Here is a 13,477-nt window from a genome sequence, read left to right on the forward strand (position 1 = left end):
TGAGAACTGTTGCACTAAGATGGACTACCACCCGGCTCTGGATGCTTTGAAAGAATTCTGGGGTGTGTGGCTGGTACTTCACACAGATCAGATCAACACTCAGAGTGACATTGGTGAATTGAAAGAACACCTCATCCAGCATCTGCAGAACACAAGTGCAAACCTTTTACAGGGCAACAGTGCAAACTTCTACGATCACATCCAGCAGGCGGTAGGGCGAACTGCCCTGCACTTTCAGAACAAAAAATGTGACTACGGAGCAAAATCCTACTGGGAGAAAGTCTCGGAGTCAGACAACAGCTACAGAGCTGTAGCACTGTATAACCAAGCTTACATTACCATTAACATGGCCAGGAAGGACTACAAAAAGGAGGCATGTACCTTACTCAAGGAAGCAGAGAAAGCTATAGATGTTTATGTATCAGAAACAACAAACACACTGGGCTTAGTTTCCATGTCTGTTAGTGGAGATTTTGAACCACACCACAGTGGCGGCGGCAATGTCCAAACCCAACTGCAGGCCAGGATGAGCATATTCAGCGCATGGAAGAAAAATATCACGAAAGTTCTCAGCATGCTTAATGAATCAGGTGATGGGGGTGTCACAACGGTGGACTCCTCGCTGTACAGCTTATTATCTCATGAGAATTTTGTCTCTGCTAGTGAACTCAGCCTTTTTCGAAACTACGGCCTTGCGGTCGTGTTTGAGGTAAAACAGAAGCCTCGGTTCTCATTCGATGCCCTGATTTGTTGCTTTCTTGGAGTGGCTCAAGTGGTAGCAGGAGTTCTGGTGTGTGCACTATCAGCAGGTTCCCTGTCCTCTTTCGGCCTTGGCTTAATATCTGAAGGCGTGTCTGACATGATCAGTGGAGTCATGGGCATGATAAACGGAACTTTTAGCTGGGCATCATGGGCCATCTCTAAGGCCATCAGTATTGGAATTTCTTTAGTTTTTGGTGGATTGCGTGCAATAAAAAGATCATACTCCTCTGTGAAAGAGGCTTCCAGGGGAATCCTCAATGGGACTAAATCCCTAAGAGGTGTTGCGTCTAGTGCTGTCAAATCAGGGAAAAAACAGTTTGTGTCTCTGTGTAAATCAGTAAAATCAGTAGCATCGTCGATGAACACAAAGACCCTAAATTCCCTGTGCACATCAAATGTGATCAAATGCACTTTTAAAAATGCAGGTAAGTATGCTGTTCAGGAAATAGCCATTCAAGGAGTAAACATGGCAGTGAACAAATGCATTGATGCTACAGTTCAAACGGCTCTGAAAAGAGCATTCCAACAGAAATTCAAGGATTCTGTCAGTTCAGCTCTGAAAAAGAATCAGAACTTTGTAAATTCACTTAGAAAGTTCATTTACGCCACAGTGCCAAAGACTGCCCTGGAAGTAAGACCTGGTGACTACAAGATTGACCAAGATTTGGAGATGAAGATTAAAGACAATGTTACAATGAAAATGAATATGATCATGAGTAACCTCCTGAGCAACTGTCAAGAAGTTCATCAGATTGTTAACACTCTCTCACGGGTGTGGGACAGAGCAGTACAAGAGTTCCCCAAGCATATTTCACACTCAGCTCACAAGTACATCAAGGGACTTCTAACTACGACTGGATACTGTACCCAGATTTATGAACTGTATTCCTCCATTCCAACAGAAACCACCATTAATAGCAATTTTGTCCCAGCATTTTTGAAGACCATGTCTGAGGAATCCTCAGTTAAGACCTGGGATGAGGATGAAAAGCCCACATTGGAGGATGTAGAACGCCTCACATGTGAACTTACTGACTTCCTTTCAGAAGGGGTTTCCCAAGCCATGATCGACCAGTTCTCTGGTACGGCCACATCTGTTTTCACAGCAACATTCTCGCAAAAGCTAAACTCTGTCACCGGGACAGTAGTTGGCAATTTGCTGCGGAGGCATGAAACCCAAGGGTTCTTTGACAACCAGCAGCATTATTATAATGTGAAATCAGCTAAGGAACGCACAGAAGAGTCTTTGTCTGAGACAGAGCGAAACCAAACCAAGGCCTATGCTGCTAAAATAGCTGATGAACAAAGCCAGGCCACGGCTTTAGAGCTTCATGTACTCACACAGAGTAACTTACTAGAAGGAAAAGGAATCTGTGTAACTGTAGTAGATGCTCAGGGGAAATGTCTCACAGAGGAGATTTATCCAGGAGCTGACAAAGAGGCTGGTACCATCAAACTTGTGCTGACCAAAACACAGCAGGAACCTCAAGAGTGAGTACAACTGTTCTGCACCTTTCAGACACCTTTTATATTGGAGTAAAAAACATAATATACAACATTAAGTCACGTTAAGTACCAGATGTAGTAGTGTACCATTGTTTCTGGAAAAATGTGTGTTTTACAGAACAGAAGGATTTCTGAATAAACTGAAAGGAAGACTTATAGGTAAAACCATTCCACACAGTGGACATTTTGATATTATACGCCCTGATGGCTCACGGGAAATGGTGCATTCAGAAAGTCAGGACTGTCTTTTCCACGCTGTCATCCAAGCAACAACTAACGGAGACCCTGATTTTGTGAAACAAAAGGCTACAGAGCTCCGGAGCAAAGTTGGAGAGGAGGTAAGGGAGAATTAAAAGCAAAGAGATGAGTTTTAGGAAAGGCTTTAGTACGTTTACATTTATGGTATTTAGCTGACACTCTTATCCAGAGTGACTTCCAGGGTTACTCGTATTACAGAGGTGGGTCAGTATAGTGTTAGGAGTCTAGCCCAAGGACTCTTATTGGTGCAGCGCAGCATAGCCACCCAGACCGGGAATCAAACCCCAGTCTCCCACATGGTGTGGTAGCTCACTGGCAGGTAGTGGTGTTATCTGTTGCACCACACCAACCACTAGTAAATTCCCTGGGTCATACTGTTTGTCTTTAACTGTAAAGATAATATTTTACTCGCTGAGTTTGATTCTAATTAATTGTGATCAATCATTTAGAAGCTGTCGGCACTTTCTCTCTTTTTTCCCCAAATAGCTAATAAGCACTTAAGAAATGATGCATAAAAGAATCCAGCTCCGTAGTCAATAGAAAGGCAGAGTAAAACCTTTATTTTTCCATAAAGTTTACAAAGAGCATAAAGACTATGGCACTACGTATAATTCATTTGCCTGAGACAGCCAGCACTTCCCCAAAGCAAGTCTAAACAGCCTGGCTCTGCTTGGGTCTTATATACCATCCTAATCATGATGCAGTTCCACCTAAGCTACCTTTAAGTTACAATGCATATAGGGCAAGGGCAAAGGTCCCTTTATTTGGAGACCTAGGTACTTTTTGCATCTGCTAATGGCTTACGCCATCATATGTGTCTTTTTAAAAAGAGTCCCTCCAAAGGCCTAGTGGTATAATACATTTGTTTAACACGTATGTTCTAATGTAAATCACCATCAAAGCCATTTCTGTTCCAGATACGCTCAAAACCAGGCAAATATGTCAAGGCTGTAAAGATCCAGACCATGTTCAATGCGACAGACCGCCACAGTAAATTTAAAATCGAAGGTGGCGGGAGGAGTCCAGAGAAGATAAACTTGTACAAGGAAACAATAAAAAACTTGACGCAAGAAGGAATTATCGAGGGATACCAGCTGGGGAACGTCGGAGTACATGAAGAGTAATTTCATTCATTTTGTGATGCAGACATAGTTGCCTTCAGCTAATTCAGGACATATGGTTGTTGATAGTACTGAATATTAAGGTGCTGTTTGTTTTCATGTTGAAAAGACTCTTAGGAAAGGAAAAACGCTCTCAAGGGATAACTGAGGCAGACCACATTCCACCGAAGAGCACCTTCACCGAAGCCTTTGACCAGTTAAGAAAGGATAAAATGAAGGCTGCTGAACTGAAAAGAAAAAACGAGAAGCTGTATGATCTAATAATGAACACGAAGAATGACCAGAATGGGAAACAGCAGCTGTGCATGAACGTCCTGTGCTTTGACCACATTTGTGCGCTGAGCAGTGGCAACAGCAGGGAGTCCAGAGCATGCAGGTCTAACACCTTTAACTTTATAGAGCTAATTACAAACACCTTACCTGCTGAAGTGAGTGGTATGAAGTGGTGCTGGATAAAGAACTGTGTGCTTTACTGTTATTCTCCTCAGGTCTTTGGTGTCTGAAGCCTTGACAAATGGAGATATAGAGCAAGCAATGAAGTGCTCATTAATAATGGCCCACCCGCAGTCCTCAGACAACATCCGGAATCAGCTAGGTATCCTTCAATAACAATTAGCAGATGTACATACACACCAATGCACACACACACTCTCTCACACACAATGTGAGCAATATGCATATAATTTATTAATTTATTTTTCCTACTTCTCTCCTGCCTCTATGTCGTTTCTGCATCTGTCTGTGTAGACTCCCCTACCTATACCTACCTACATCTCAATGCCAATATTAATGGACAAAGCCTAATTGATGATGAAGTGAAGTGATAAAATTTCTTTACAAATGCAGTTTTGTTTCATATTCTTATGTGAAAGAGGGATTATTTAAAATCAAATTAAAACCTTAGTTTTTGTGCCAACAAGTCAATCAAATTCAAATGTACAACCAATGGATAAAATCAATGGATGTGGGTTTAAATAGCAATAATACATAAAACTATTTAACAGTGCAGTATTTATTATATTTTTGATTTATGTATTTATTATAGGCATCAGTGTAAATGTTGGCTGTCTCCACAGTTTAAGAAATTAATAATTAATAATGTAGGCACTGATTAAATCTGGAAAAGGCAAAAAGGCAAAGCAGTCAATATGTATTTGGACTGTGACATTTTGTTTTTTAATACACCCTGAAAGTGGAGAAGTTATATCATATATAGTATTAATATTAAAGTAATATATGTAAATTTCTCATCTTTGATTTTTTTCGATTTACTTTGATTTCTTTTTTATTTACTTTCATTAAAATGTAATAAAACTTTAATAAGAGGCAGAAAGAAGGAAAAAACAGGACAGATAATGAAGAGAAGAAAAGAGAGAGGACAAAAAGAAAGAAACAAATGAGAAAAGGCCTTGACCAGAGTAAATCAGCCCTAAGTGTACAAGAATGGAGCTGAGAAGCAGAAATACTAATAGAATAATGCTTTGCTCTGACTGCCTTATTTATGTAACCTTATTTATTTTGATCCCTTTGTGGCAGAAATTCATCGCAATTCAAAACCGAAGAATTCTGGACTTTCAGTGGAGTCAAGGAACCAATACTACCAGACCGGCTTTAGGGACATGGTGATCGCATACAAAGAAAAAGGAATCATTGACCAAAACCAAACGACACGCTTATTAAAATGGGTTGAAGAAAATAAATATGTCAACAATAACACACCAGAGTATAAGGACCTAATTGCTAAAATAGAAAAAGCAAAGCACAAGTGACAACATTCATCTTTTCTGAGAAAGTAGAAGTTTGTCAAGTTTTAATTTTGGAATTTTCTGGAATCAAATGAGCGGCAGTATTGTATTGCATGAATAGCAATGAGGTGGTACAAAGTAGCTAAGGGTATTTTCTGAGTAAACAGTGAAGCACTTTAATAAGTCGCTCAGGAGAAGAACGTCTACTAAATGTCTTCAATGTAAATGTAGTTTAAGTCTCAGTGATTATTGTTGTCAAGAGAGCATCAACAGTGTCGGCCTACAGTAAATAATGTGTGAACAGTGAATGTGCAACAGTAGCATGATGTGGAGTACAGATGAAAAACAAGGATACTCTTATTTACAGTTATTCTATTTAGCTGACGCTCTTATCTAGAGCCTTACAAGTTATTTTTTCTGCACAATAGTGTGGTATATTGTATGTCAGGACAATCCAGCTACTGAGAAAGACTAGCTAAATATGCATGAATAAGCATAAAAGCTTAGCACACAATTTGGCTATTTTAGGCTTGTATCTTGAATATCTATGAATGTTTTATTTTTTCAAAAATCCATATAACAACATTGATCCATGTTAAAATACACTATGGAGAAAAGTATTGGGACACTGTTTATTCATTGTTTCTTTTGAAATCAAGGGTATTAAAACGATTTTATCTTGCTTTTGTTGGAGTAACTGTCTCTACTGTCCAGAGAAGAAGGATTTCTACTCGATTTTGGAGGAGGTGCCAAGAGGTTCATGTGTAACTGGTCCAGAGATTCTATTCTACTGGCAGCAGTTCTGTGTTAATCAATAAAGCGTATTTGAAATGTATCTGAGTGGAATGTGTAAACCTAATAAATGAATAACCCAGAAGAATTGTTTTGATTGTTTTTTTCTTTCAACAAGAAAAAAACAGAAAGAGCAGAATGTGAGAAAGCAAAATGCAAGAACTGAAAGCTGATTTGAGAAAAATCAAGGTAATCCCCAACAATATCAAAATCTTTTTTTCTGAAAAGGGAGAAAGTTCTTTGCACAGAACATGCACTTAAGAAAAGCTCAAGGGCAAAATGCAAACATAACATCAAGAAGCCTTTACATTGCCAGCCTGTATGCTACCAGAAAACTGAAAGATCAAGACTGAACCTTAGTCTGATGGCATTTAACTGACTTACAAGGTTACTCAAATTACGGAGGTGGGCCAGTGTAGTGTTAGGAGTCTTTCCCAAGGACTCTTATTGGTGTAGCATAGCACAGTCACCCAGACCAGGAATCAAACCCTGGTCTCCCACATGGTCCTGAACATTATCTGGAAAGTTATCCCAGAGTTGGGGGGCTTTATAAGAAAAGGCTCTTCCCCCTGCTGAGGCTTTCTGGATTTTGGGAATGAGTAAGAAGCCAGTAACCGGTGATCTAAGTTGTCTTGATGGTTCATATTATGTAATAAGATCTCGCAGGTACTCAAGAGCGAGGCCATGTAAAGCTTTGTATGTTAATAGAAGAATTTTATAGTCAATACGGAATTTAACTGGGCGCCAGTGCAGTGCTGATAGAACTGCACTGATATGGTCACATTTTCTAGGTTTAGTAAGGACCCTGGCTGCAGCATTTTGAACTAGATTAAGTTTATTGAGGTTCCTGCTGGAACAACTTGACATTAGTGCATTACAGTGATCTAGCTCTGAGGTAATAAAAGAGTGCACTAGCTTTTCTGCATCCTTTAGAAATAAGGAATTTCTTAGTTTGGCAATGTTCCTGAGATGTAAAAAAGGTTGTCCTAGTAATATTAGCTACATGTTGCTCAAATGATACTCAAATAATAGATCTGAAGGCCTCCCTGAGGATCTCCTTGATGTATGTTGCAAGACGGCAGGCGTGTTCATCAACCTGAAAGGCATGACGTGGTACTCGTAGTGCCCATACAGGGTGATGAACGGCGTCTTCCACTCGTCACCCTCTTTGATCCTGACCAAGTTGTAGTCACTGTGCAGGTCCAGCTTGGTAAAGATAAAGGCCTGCTGCAGTGCCTCAAAGGCTAAGGTCATGAGGGGTAACGAGTAGCGGTCCTTAATTATTATTTAGTTGAGGCCTCTGTAGTCAATCCAGGGCCTCAACCCCCCATCTTTCACCAACCAAAGAAGAAGCTGGCCTCAGCCAGGGAAGTGGATGGCCAGACAAACCAAAGTCTTCCTGGATGTAGTCCTCCATTGCCTGGCTCTCTGGTGCTGATAAAGAAAATAGCCTACTCCTAGGGGGACTAGTGCCAGGGAGGAGGTCAATGGTGATGTCAAAGGGTCTGTGAGGGGCCTGCCATTCAGAAACACCTCCCAAAGATAACAGTAATCTTTAGGTACCTGTGAGTAGTTGAAACCTTTTGGAATGGTGTCAGTCCCCACAGTAGCCCTAGGGGCCTTGAGGCAAGAGGACCGGCAGGCTAGCCCCCATGCTAAGATGGACCAGGATAGCCAGTCCACATGGGGGGTTATGCCACTGGAGCCAAGGCAAACCCAGAACCACACCCCCTGGGCCAGAGGAAGAAGTGACAGGTCCGTCAGTGGTCTCCTCTGAGTGGTTGGCGTTGGTTGGCATTTCCCAAGAGCTCGCAAACAGAGGTGCTGGGAGACCCCGCAGTAGAGGCATCTGCCGTCGCACATGCGGGGGTCATGCTCCTCCTGTGGCAGGCCAGTGTGCCACAACTGCATGGGCTGGACACTACTGTCGGGAGGCTTCTCTAACCCCCAAAAAGAGGAGGTTATTTATATAACCCTTCGCCCAGGTGTTGTGCGTTGGGTTTGATTGCTGCCTGACGTGACTTGTGGCCTCCACCTGGTGGCAGGAGAAGGTCTTGGCCTAGAGCTACCCCTTACATTTATTTTCTATATAACCTGCAGCATTGACTTTTAATATAATATGGCCATAAACCATTAGAGACTAAATGACTGGATAGTGGCAGAATAAGGTGGATATTCACCTGCTAAAGTCTTCAAACTACACCACTACAAACTACAACACAGCCCACATAGCTGCTTGCTAATGCCATCAAACTACTTGTAGCCACCTGCTAACAAGTTCAAACTATTATTTAACAGGGTCAGTAAATTGAGTATTTGGCCTATTGCAAAGCCCTTTGAGCTTCAAGTACGGCTCGGCACGACCCACCATCCTTTAAGATCCACGGAAGACGAGCGTCCAGACTTTTTTCTGTCCTGTACCGAAGTGGTGGAACAAACTTCCCCTGGGTGTCCGAACAGCTCCAACAGTGTCCAACGCTCGCTGTCCTCAAACCCAGACTGAAAGTGAGAGTACTTGGGTGAAGAGTAGAGTATTATGGTCTTCATATTGACTTGTGTTTAGTAGAGTCTAAGATTAGAGGAGCTTTAAACTAGCTGAGGTTTTTCTTGAGTAAACAGTGAAGCTCTTTTGTAAGTCGCTCTGGAGAAGAGCGTCTGCTAAATGCCGTAGATGTAATGTAATGCTGGCTGCCATCACCTCAGCAAAATTCTCATGCACTCAAAATGCTCCAAACTGTTCCTCTCCCTTTACAGTAATAAGTGTTGTTGGGCTGGTGCATAGTTAATATATATTTAAGATAAGATAAGATAAGATAGTCCTTTATTAGTCCCACAGTGGGGAAATTCACAGTGTAGCAGCAGAAAGGGATAGCAAGACACTCAGTTACAAAAATTTAGATAAATAATTTACACTATGTACACAATATAAATAAGAATTAAAAAAGCAATAAACAATATTATTTACAGCAAAATACTCTTAATTGCACATGGGGGTGGGATATTGCACATAGTATTCCCTGAACATGAACATGTGTGTGTAGTTAAGTGTGTGTGTATTTAAACCAATCAGCTTAAAATATTAATACCATCTGCCTAATATTGAACAGGTTCCCCTTGTGCCATCAAAACAGCTGTGATCCATCGAGGCATGGACTCCACAAAACCTCTGAAGATGTCCTGTGGAATCTAGAATATCAAGATTTTAGCAGTAGATCCTGTAGGTTGTTGGAGGTAAAACCCTGATGAGCAAGAAAGTGACTTAGAGACTTGGAGCACTCTTAGTAAGTACTGACCACTGCATGCCAGAAAAAACCCTCAAGACCTGCCAGATGTTTTGATGATGTTCTGTGACTGTGTCGTCAACAAAGTATCTCAGATATTTACACTTGTCCATTTCTCCTGCTTCATCACCTTCAAGAACTGACTGTCTACTTGCTGCCTAATATATCCACCTCTTGACAGGAGCCACTGTAGCTGAAGATAATCAATGATGTTCACTTCAGCCTGTGAGCCTTTAGAGTGTAGAGCTGCATATCTGCTCAGTAAGTGTTGGTGGTTGATGGTTCTCCATCACTGTGTTCATCATTAGAACATCTCCAAGGTTCTCCTCTCTCATGAAGTCTAGTATTATTTATAGTTCTTCTCAGATCAACACCTGGTTTGATGGTAAATCAGGGCTTAATGATGGTAAATCAGGTGATCTGCTGCTGCTGCTGCTGCTGCTGCTGCTGCTGCTGCTGCTGGCGGTGAACACATCCTCCACGCAGTGCTGCCTGGACTGGGGGGCGTCCAGGAGAAACCTGGAGGAACCGAGCTCTGTTCTTCGGACTAGCTCACCGACAAGATCTCACTACTTTCTTTCTTCAGAATGAGAAGCTCTTGTTTCTCCTTTTTACTGGATTCATGTTCACCTGCTTTATCTGTTCTGATCAGATCTGGAGAGATTTAGATCATTTCAGTCAGCTTCTGTCCTTGCATTGCTCCAGTGCCTTTCTGATGTACTAGCACCATCTAGTGGCTCAGTAAAGGACATCTGTACTTTTCAAGGGTGTTTTTGTCAGCATTTTGGATCGTGTTCACATAAAAACTAAAGTAAATATCAGTAATGGACAGTATACTTTCAGATCAGATCTTTCATCATGTCAAGCAGTTCTGAAACTATAGTTTCTGTTTTTGCTAAAAATATTGTTTTATTTTTATATCTACTGACCTTTAATCTTATAACTACTTTTATTATTTTAGGAATAAACTGTGTTCATGTTCAGAACATCTGCAATGATCAGACTAGTTTGGTGTATTTCCATATTCCACATACGGGTCATAAGCTGGAAGAAATGTGAAGATATTTAGAGTTTTGTTTCTTTAACATCATTTAGAGATGAATGGACCCTCTCATAGTTCTCCATTTGTGTTATTCTACTTTTTTTTCTTAATTACTAAACCTTTTAAACTTTTTTGTAGTGATGACACGGAATAACTAATAAATAATTTTGTTTCCATAAAGAACCACTTTGGTAAAAGAGAACATTTTAAATGTGTGAAGAAATTTATACAAAGGACATTTAAGATTCTTTCTGGAATCAAAAGTGGCTCTCACAGTGGTACTATTGTTATGGCTGATCAGTGTATATGTTAATGTTGAACACCATGTATATATATATATATATATATATATATATATATATATATATATATATATATATTTACCAAGTATACCATGTTATACTTATATGGTGAAGTTTTTTTTTTTTTGTTCAAGCGTTACTGTTTATATTTCTATTCGCTCAAGCACTAGACTCTGTTTGTTTCTTGTTTGTCCTGACCCCGCCTGTCCATTAGTGTTCCCACCTGTGCCTCCTCTGTAACCATGCCCCTTGTTACTCCCAGGTGTTCCTTGTCTGTCCTCCTTTTAAGAACTCCTTTGTTTCTGCCTTCCTTTGTCTGGTCTTGTGCATGTTAACACGCACATGTTTCCATGTCGGTTTCACAGTTTGTTGGCTTTGCCTGTTTGTGTGGTTTGTTAGTCTTAGTCTTGTTATTTTTGCTTAGCCTGTTTGTTCTGTCTTTGGTCTCATTTTAGCAATGCATTTAGCATTGTTTGCTAAACCAGTCTGTTCTGTTTGTTTGTTTCTTTTTGCTAATCTTAATCGTAGTTCTGTTTACTTAATCTGTTGGTTCTCTTTGTTAGATTCAGTATTTTGGTTTATTTCCCATTGTTCTGTTTGTTCAGTGAGATTTTATTTTTTGTATTAACTTCCTGCACTTACGTCCATGTTTAATTGCTTAGTAAAACACTGGTGGTGGTGGTTTTCAATCACTTTGTTCATTAGAACATCTCCAAAGTTCTCCTCATGGAGTCTAGTGTTATTTGCATCACTCTGAAGAGAAGGTTCTTTCTGGAATCAGAAGTGGTTGTCCTATGGCGTCACACAAAGGGCCCTTAGTAGCACCTTTATTTTGAAGACTGTAGACTATCTTTATTTTTGTGGTGCCATCTGATTGACATTGGAGGAGGAGGATGGGTTTCTCTTTTGGGTGTTTCTTCCTCTTGATCTGCCATTGTATCCACTGTTCAAACGAGGCTGTGAATCAGCTTTCCATGAACCTGCTTTGAGACAGTAAACACCCATGTGATGATCCTATTAAATTTTTTTTTTATATAAAATAACCATTTTCAGTACTAAGGACCCTTTTACTTGGACTAATAGAGAAAACCAAGAAAGGGAAGAATACAGTGTTCAGAACAAAATGAATTCTTCTGGGGTTCTTCAGTAAAGGCATGGTTCAGTTCTAATAAGCATTTGGATGCATAAATGGTTCTTTACCTGGTTAAAATGTTCTTCTTTTGTTAATGGTAAAAGTAGTGTAACGTCTTAGTCAATCCAGCATTTATCAGCATAAGAACAATGGGTTCTAAATAGAACCAAAACGTGTTCTTTTATCGATATGAGTCAAAGAACCCTTTTGCTTATCGAAAATATTCAAAAATCTACCACACTTTCCAAAAATGGGTTTTTCTAGGGTTCTTCAGTAAAGTTAAATGTTCTACACTACGACAATAGTTATAGAACCATGATCCTTAGTAAAGTTAAGTGTTCTTTGCTAAAGGCAATAGTTGAAGAACCATGAGAATTCAAAGAAACATTTGGATGCCTAAATGGTTCTTTACCTTGCTAATGGGTTCTTCAAATACAACAAATACCCTTAATGGCTCTTTTGTAGTGTAACTTCATAGACACTCCATCATTTATTAGCATACGCACAACGGGTTCTAAATAGAACCAAAAAGTGGCTCTTTTATTAATGTGAGTCACAGAACCCTCATGCTTATGCTAATCGATAAAATTCAAAAAAAGAAAAGAATACAGTCTAACACTTCAGTTCATACACTCTCAAAAAGGGGTTTTCTAGGGTTCTTCAGTAAAGTTAAATGTTCTACACTACGGCAATAGTTATAGAACCATGATCCTTAGTAAAGTTAAGTGTTCTTCACTAAAGAATTGATTCTAGAACCATGAGAATTCAAAGAAACATTTGAAGCCTAAATGGTTCCTTACTGTGTTAATGGGTTCTTCAAATACAACAAATACCCTTAATGGCTCTTTTGTGGTGTAACTTCATAGACACTCCATCATTTATTAGTATACGCACAGTTGGTTCTAAATAGAACCAAAAAGTCACAGAACCCTTAAGCTTATGCTAATAGATAAGATTCAAAAAGACAGTAGAACACTTCAGTTTATACACTCTCAAAAAGGGATTTTCTAGGGTTCTTCAGTAAAGTTAAGGGTTCTTTGCTAAAGACAATTGTTCTAGAACCATGATCTATAGTAAAAGTTAAAAGTTCATCCCTAAAGGCAACAGTTGAAGAACCGTGACAATTCAAAGAGACAATTGGATGCTTGAAGAGTTCTTTTGTAATGGCACCTTTTATCCCAACCAGCATCTATCAGCTTTCTAAATAGAACCAAAAAGGTTCAAAGGAGTCAAATAACCATTTCTCCGTCCTATATAGAACCCATTCATTCATGCTGGCAGATGTTGGATGGACCAGATGCAGATGTTCCGCTGCCGCTGTAGACGTTTGTAGCAGTAGAACCACCTTTACTGGAGGGTGGGTTTAGCCCACTCCACACCCCTCTTCAGCTCTTCAGACATACAGTGATGTAAGTAATCATGCCTGTACCCCAGACTGCATCTGCATGAATCACAGTGTCGGAGTTCTGGGTTTAATGTGGTCTTGAGTCCATATTTGAAGTTGAAGTTGGTTTCTGGGAAGTGACCATTATAACC

General features: G+C 40.0%; 1 protein-coding gene across 1 annotated transcript; it reads left to right on the plus strand.

Moving 5' to 3' along the window:
• The first annotated feature begins 1,002 nt into the window (after positions 1-1,002).
• On the plus strand, positions 1,003-5,602 carry LOC140562823 (uncharacterized). The gene is made up of 6 exons (XM_072688680.1): positions 1,003-2,253; positions 2,387-2,606; positions 3,444-3,646; positions 3,757-4,023; positions 4,136-4,242; positions 5,184-5,602. The coding sequence occupies exons 1-6, from the start codon at positions 1,121-1,123 to the stop codon at positions 5,414-5,416; spliced, it is 2,163 nt and encodes a 720-aa protein (XP_072544781.1). The 5' UTR covers positions 1,003-1,120; the 3' UTR covers positions 5,417-5,602.
• Positions 5,603-13,477: the final 7,875 nt, after the last annotated feature.

Source organism: Salminus brasiliensis, chromosome 9 (genome assembly GCF_030463535.1).
Source record: "Salminus brasiliensis chromosome 9, fSalBra1.hap2, whole genome shotgun sequence".
In the NCBI taxonomy this organism is placed as follows: domain Eukaryota; kingdom Metazoa; phylum Chordata; class Actinopteri; order Characiformes; family Bryconidae; genus Salminus; species Salminus brasiliensis.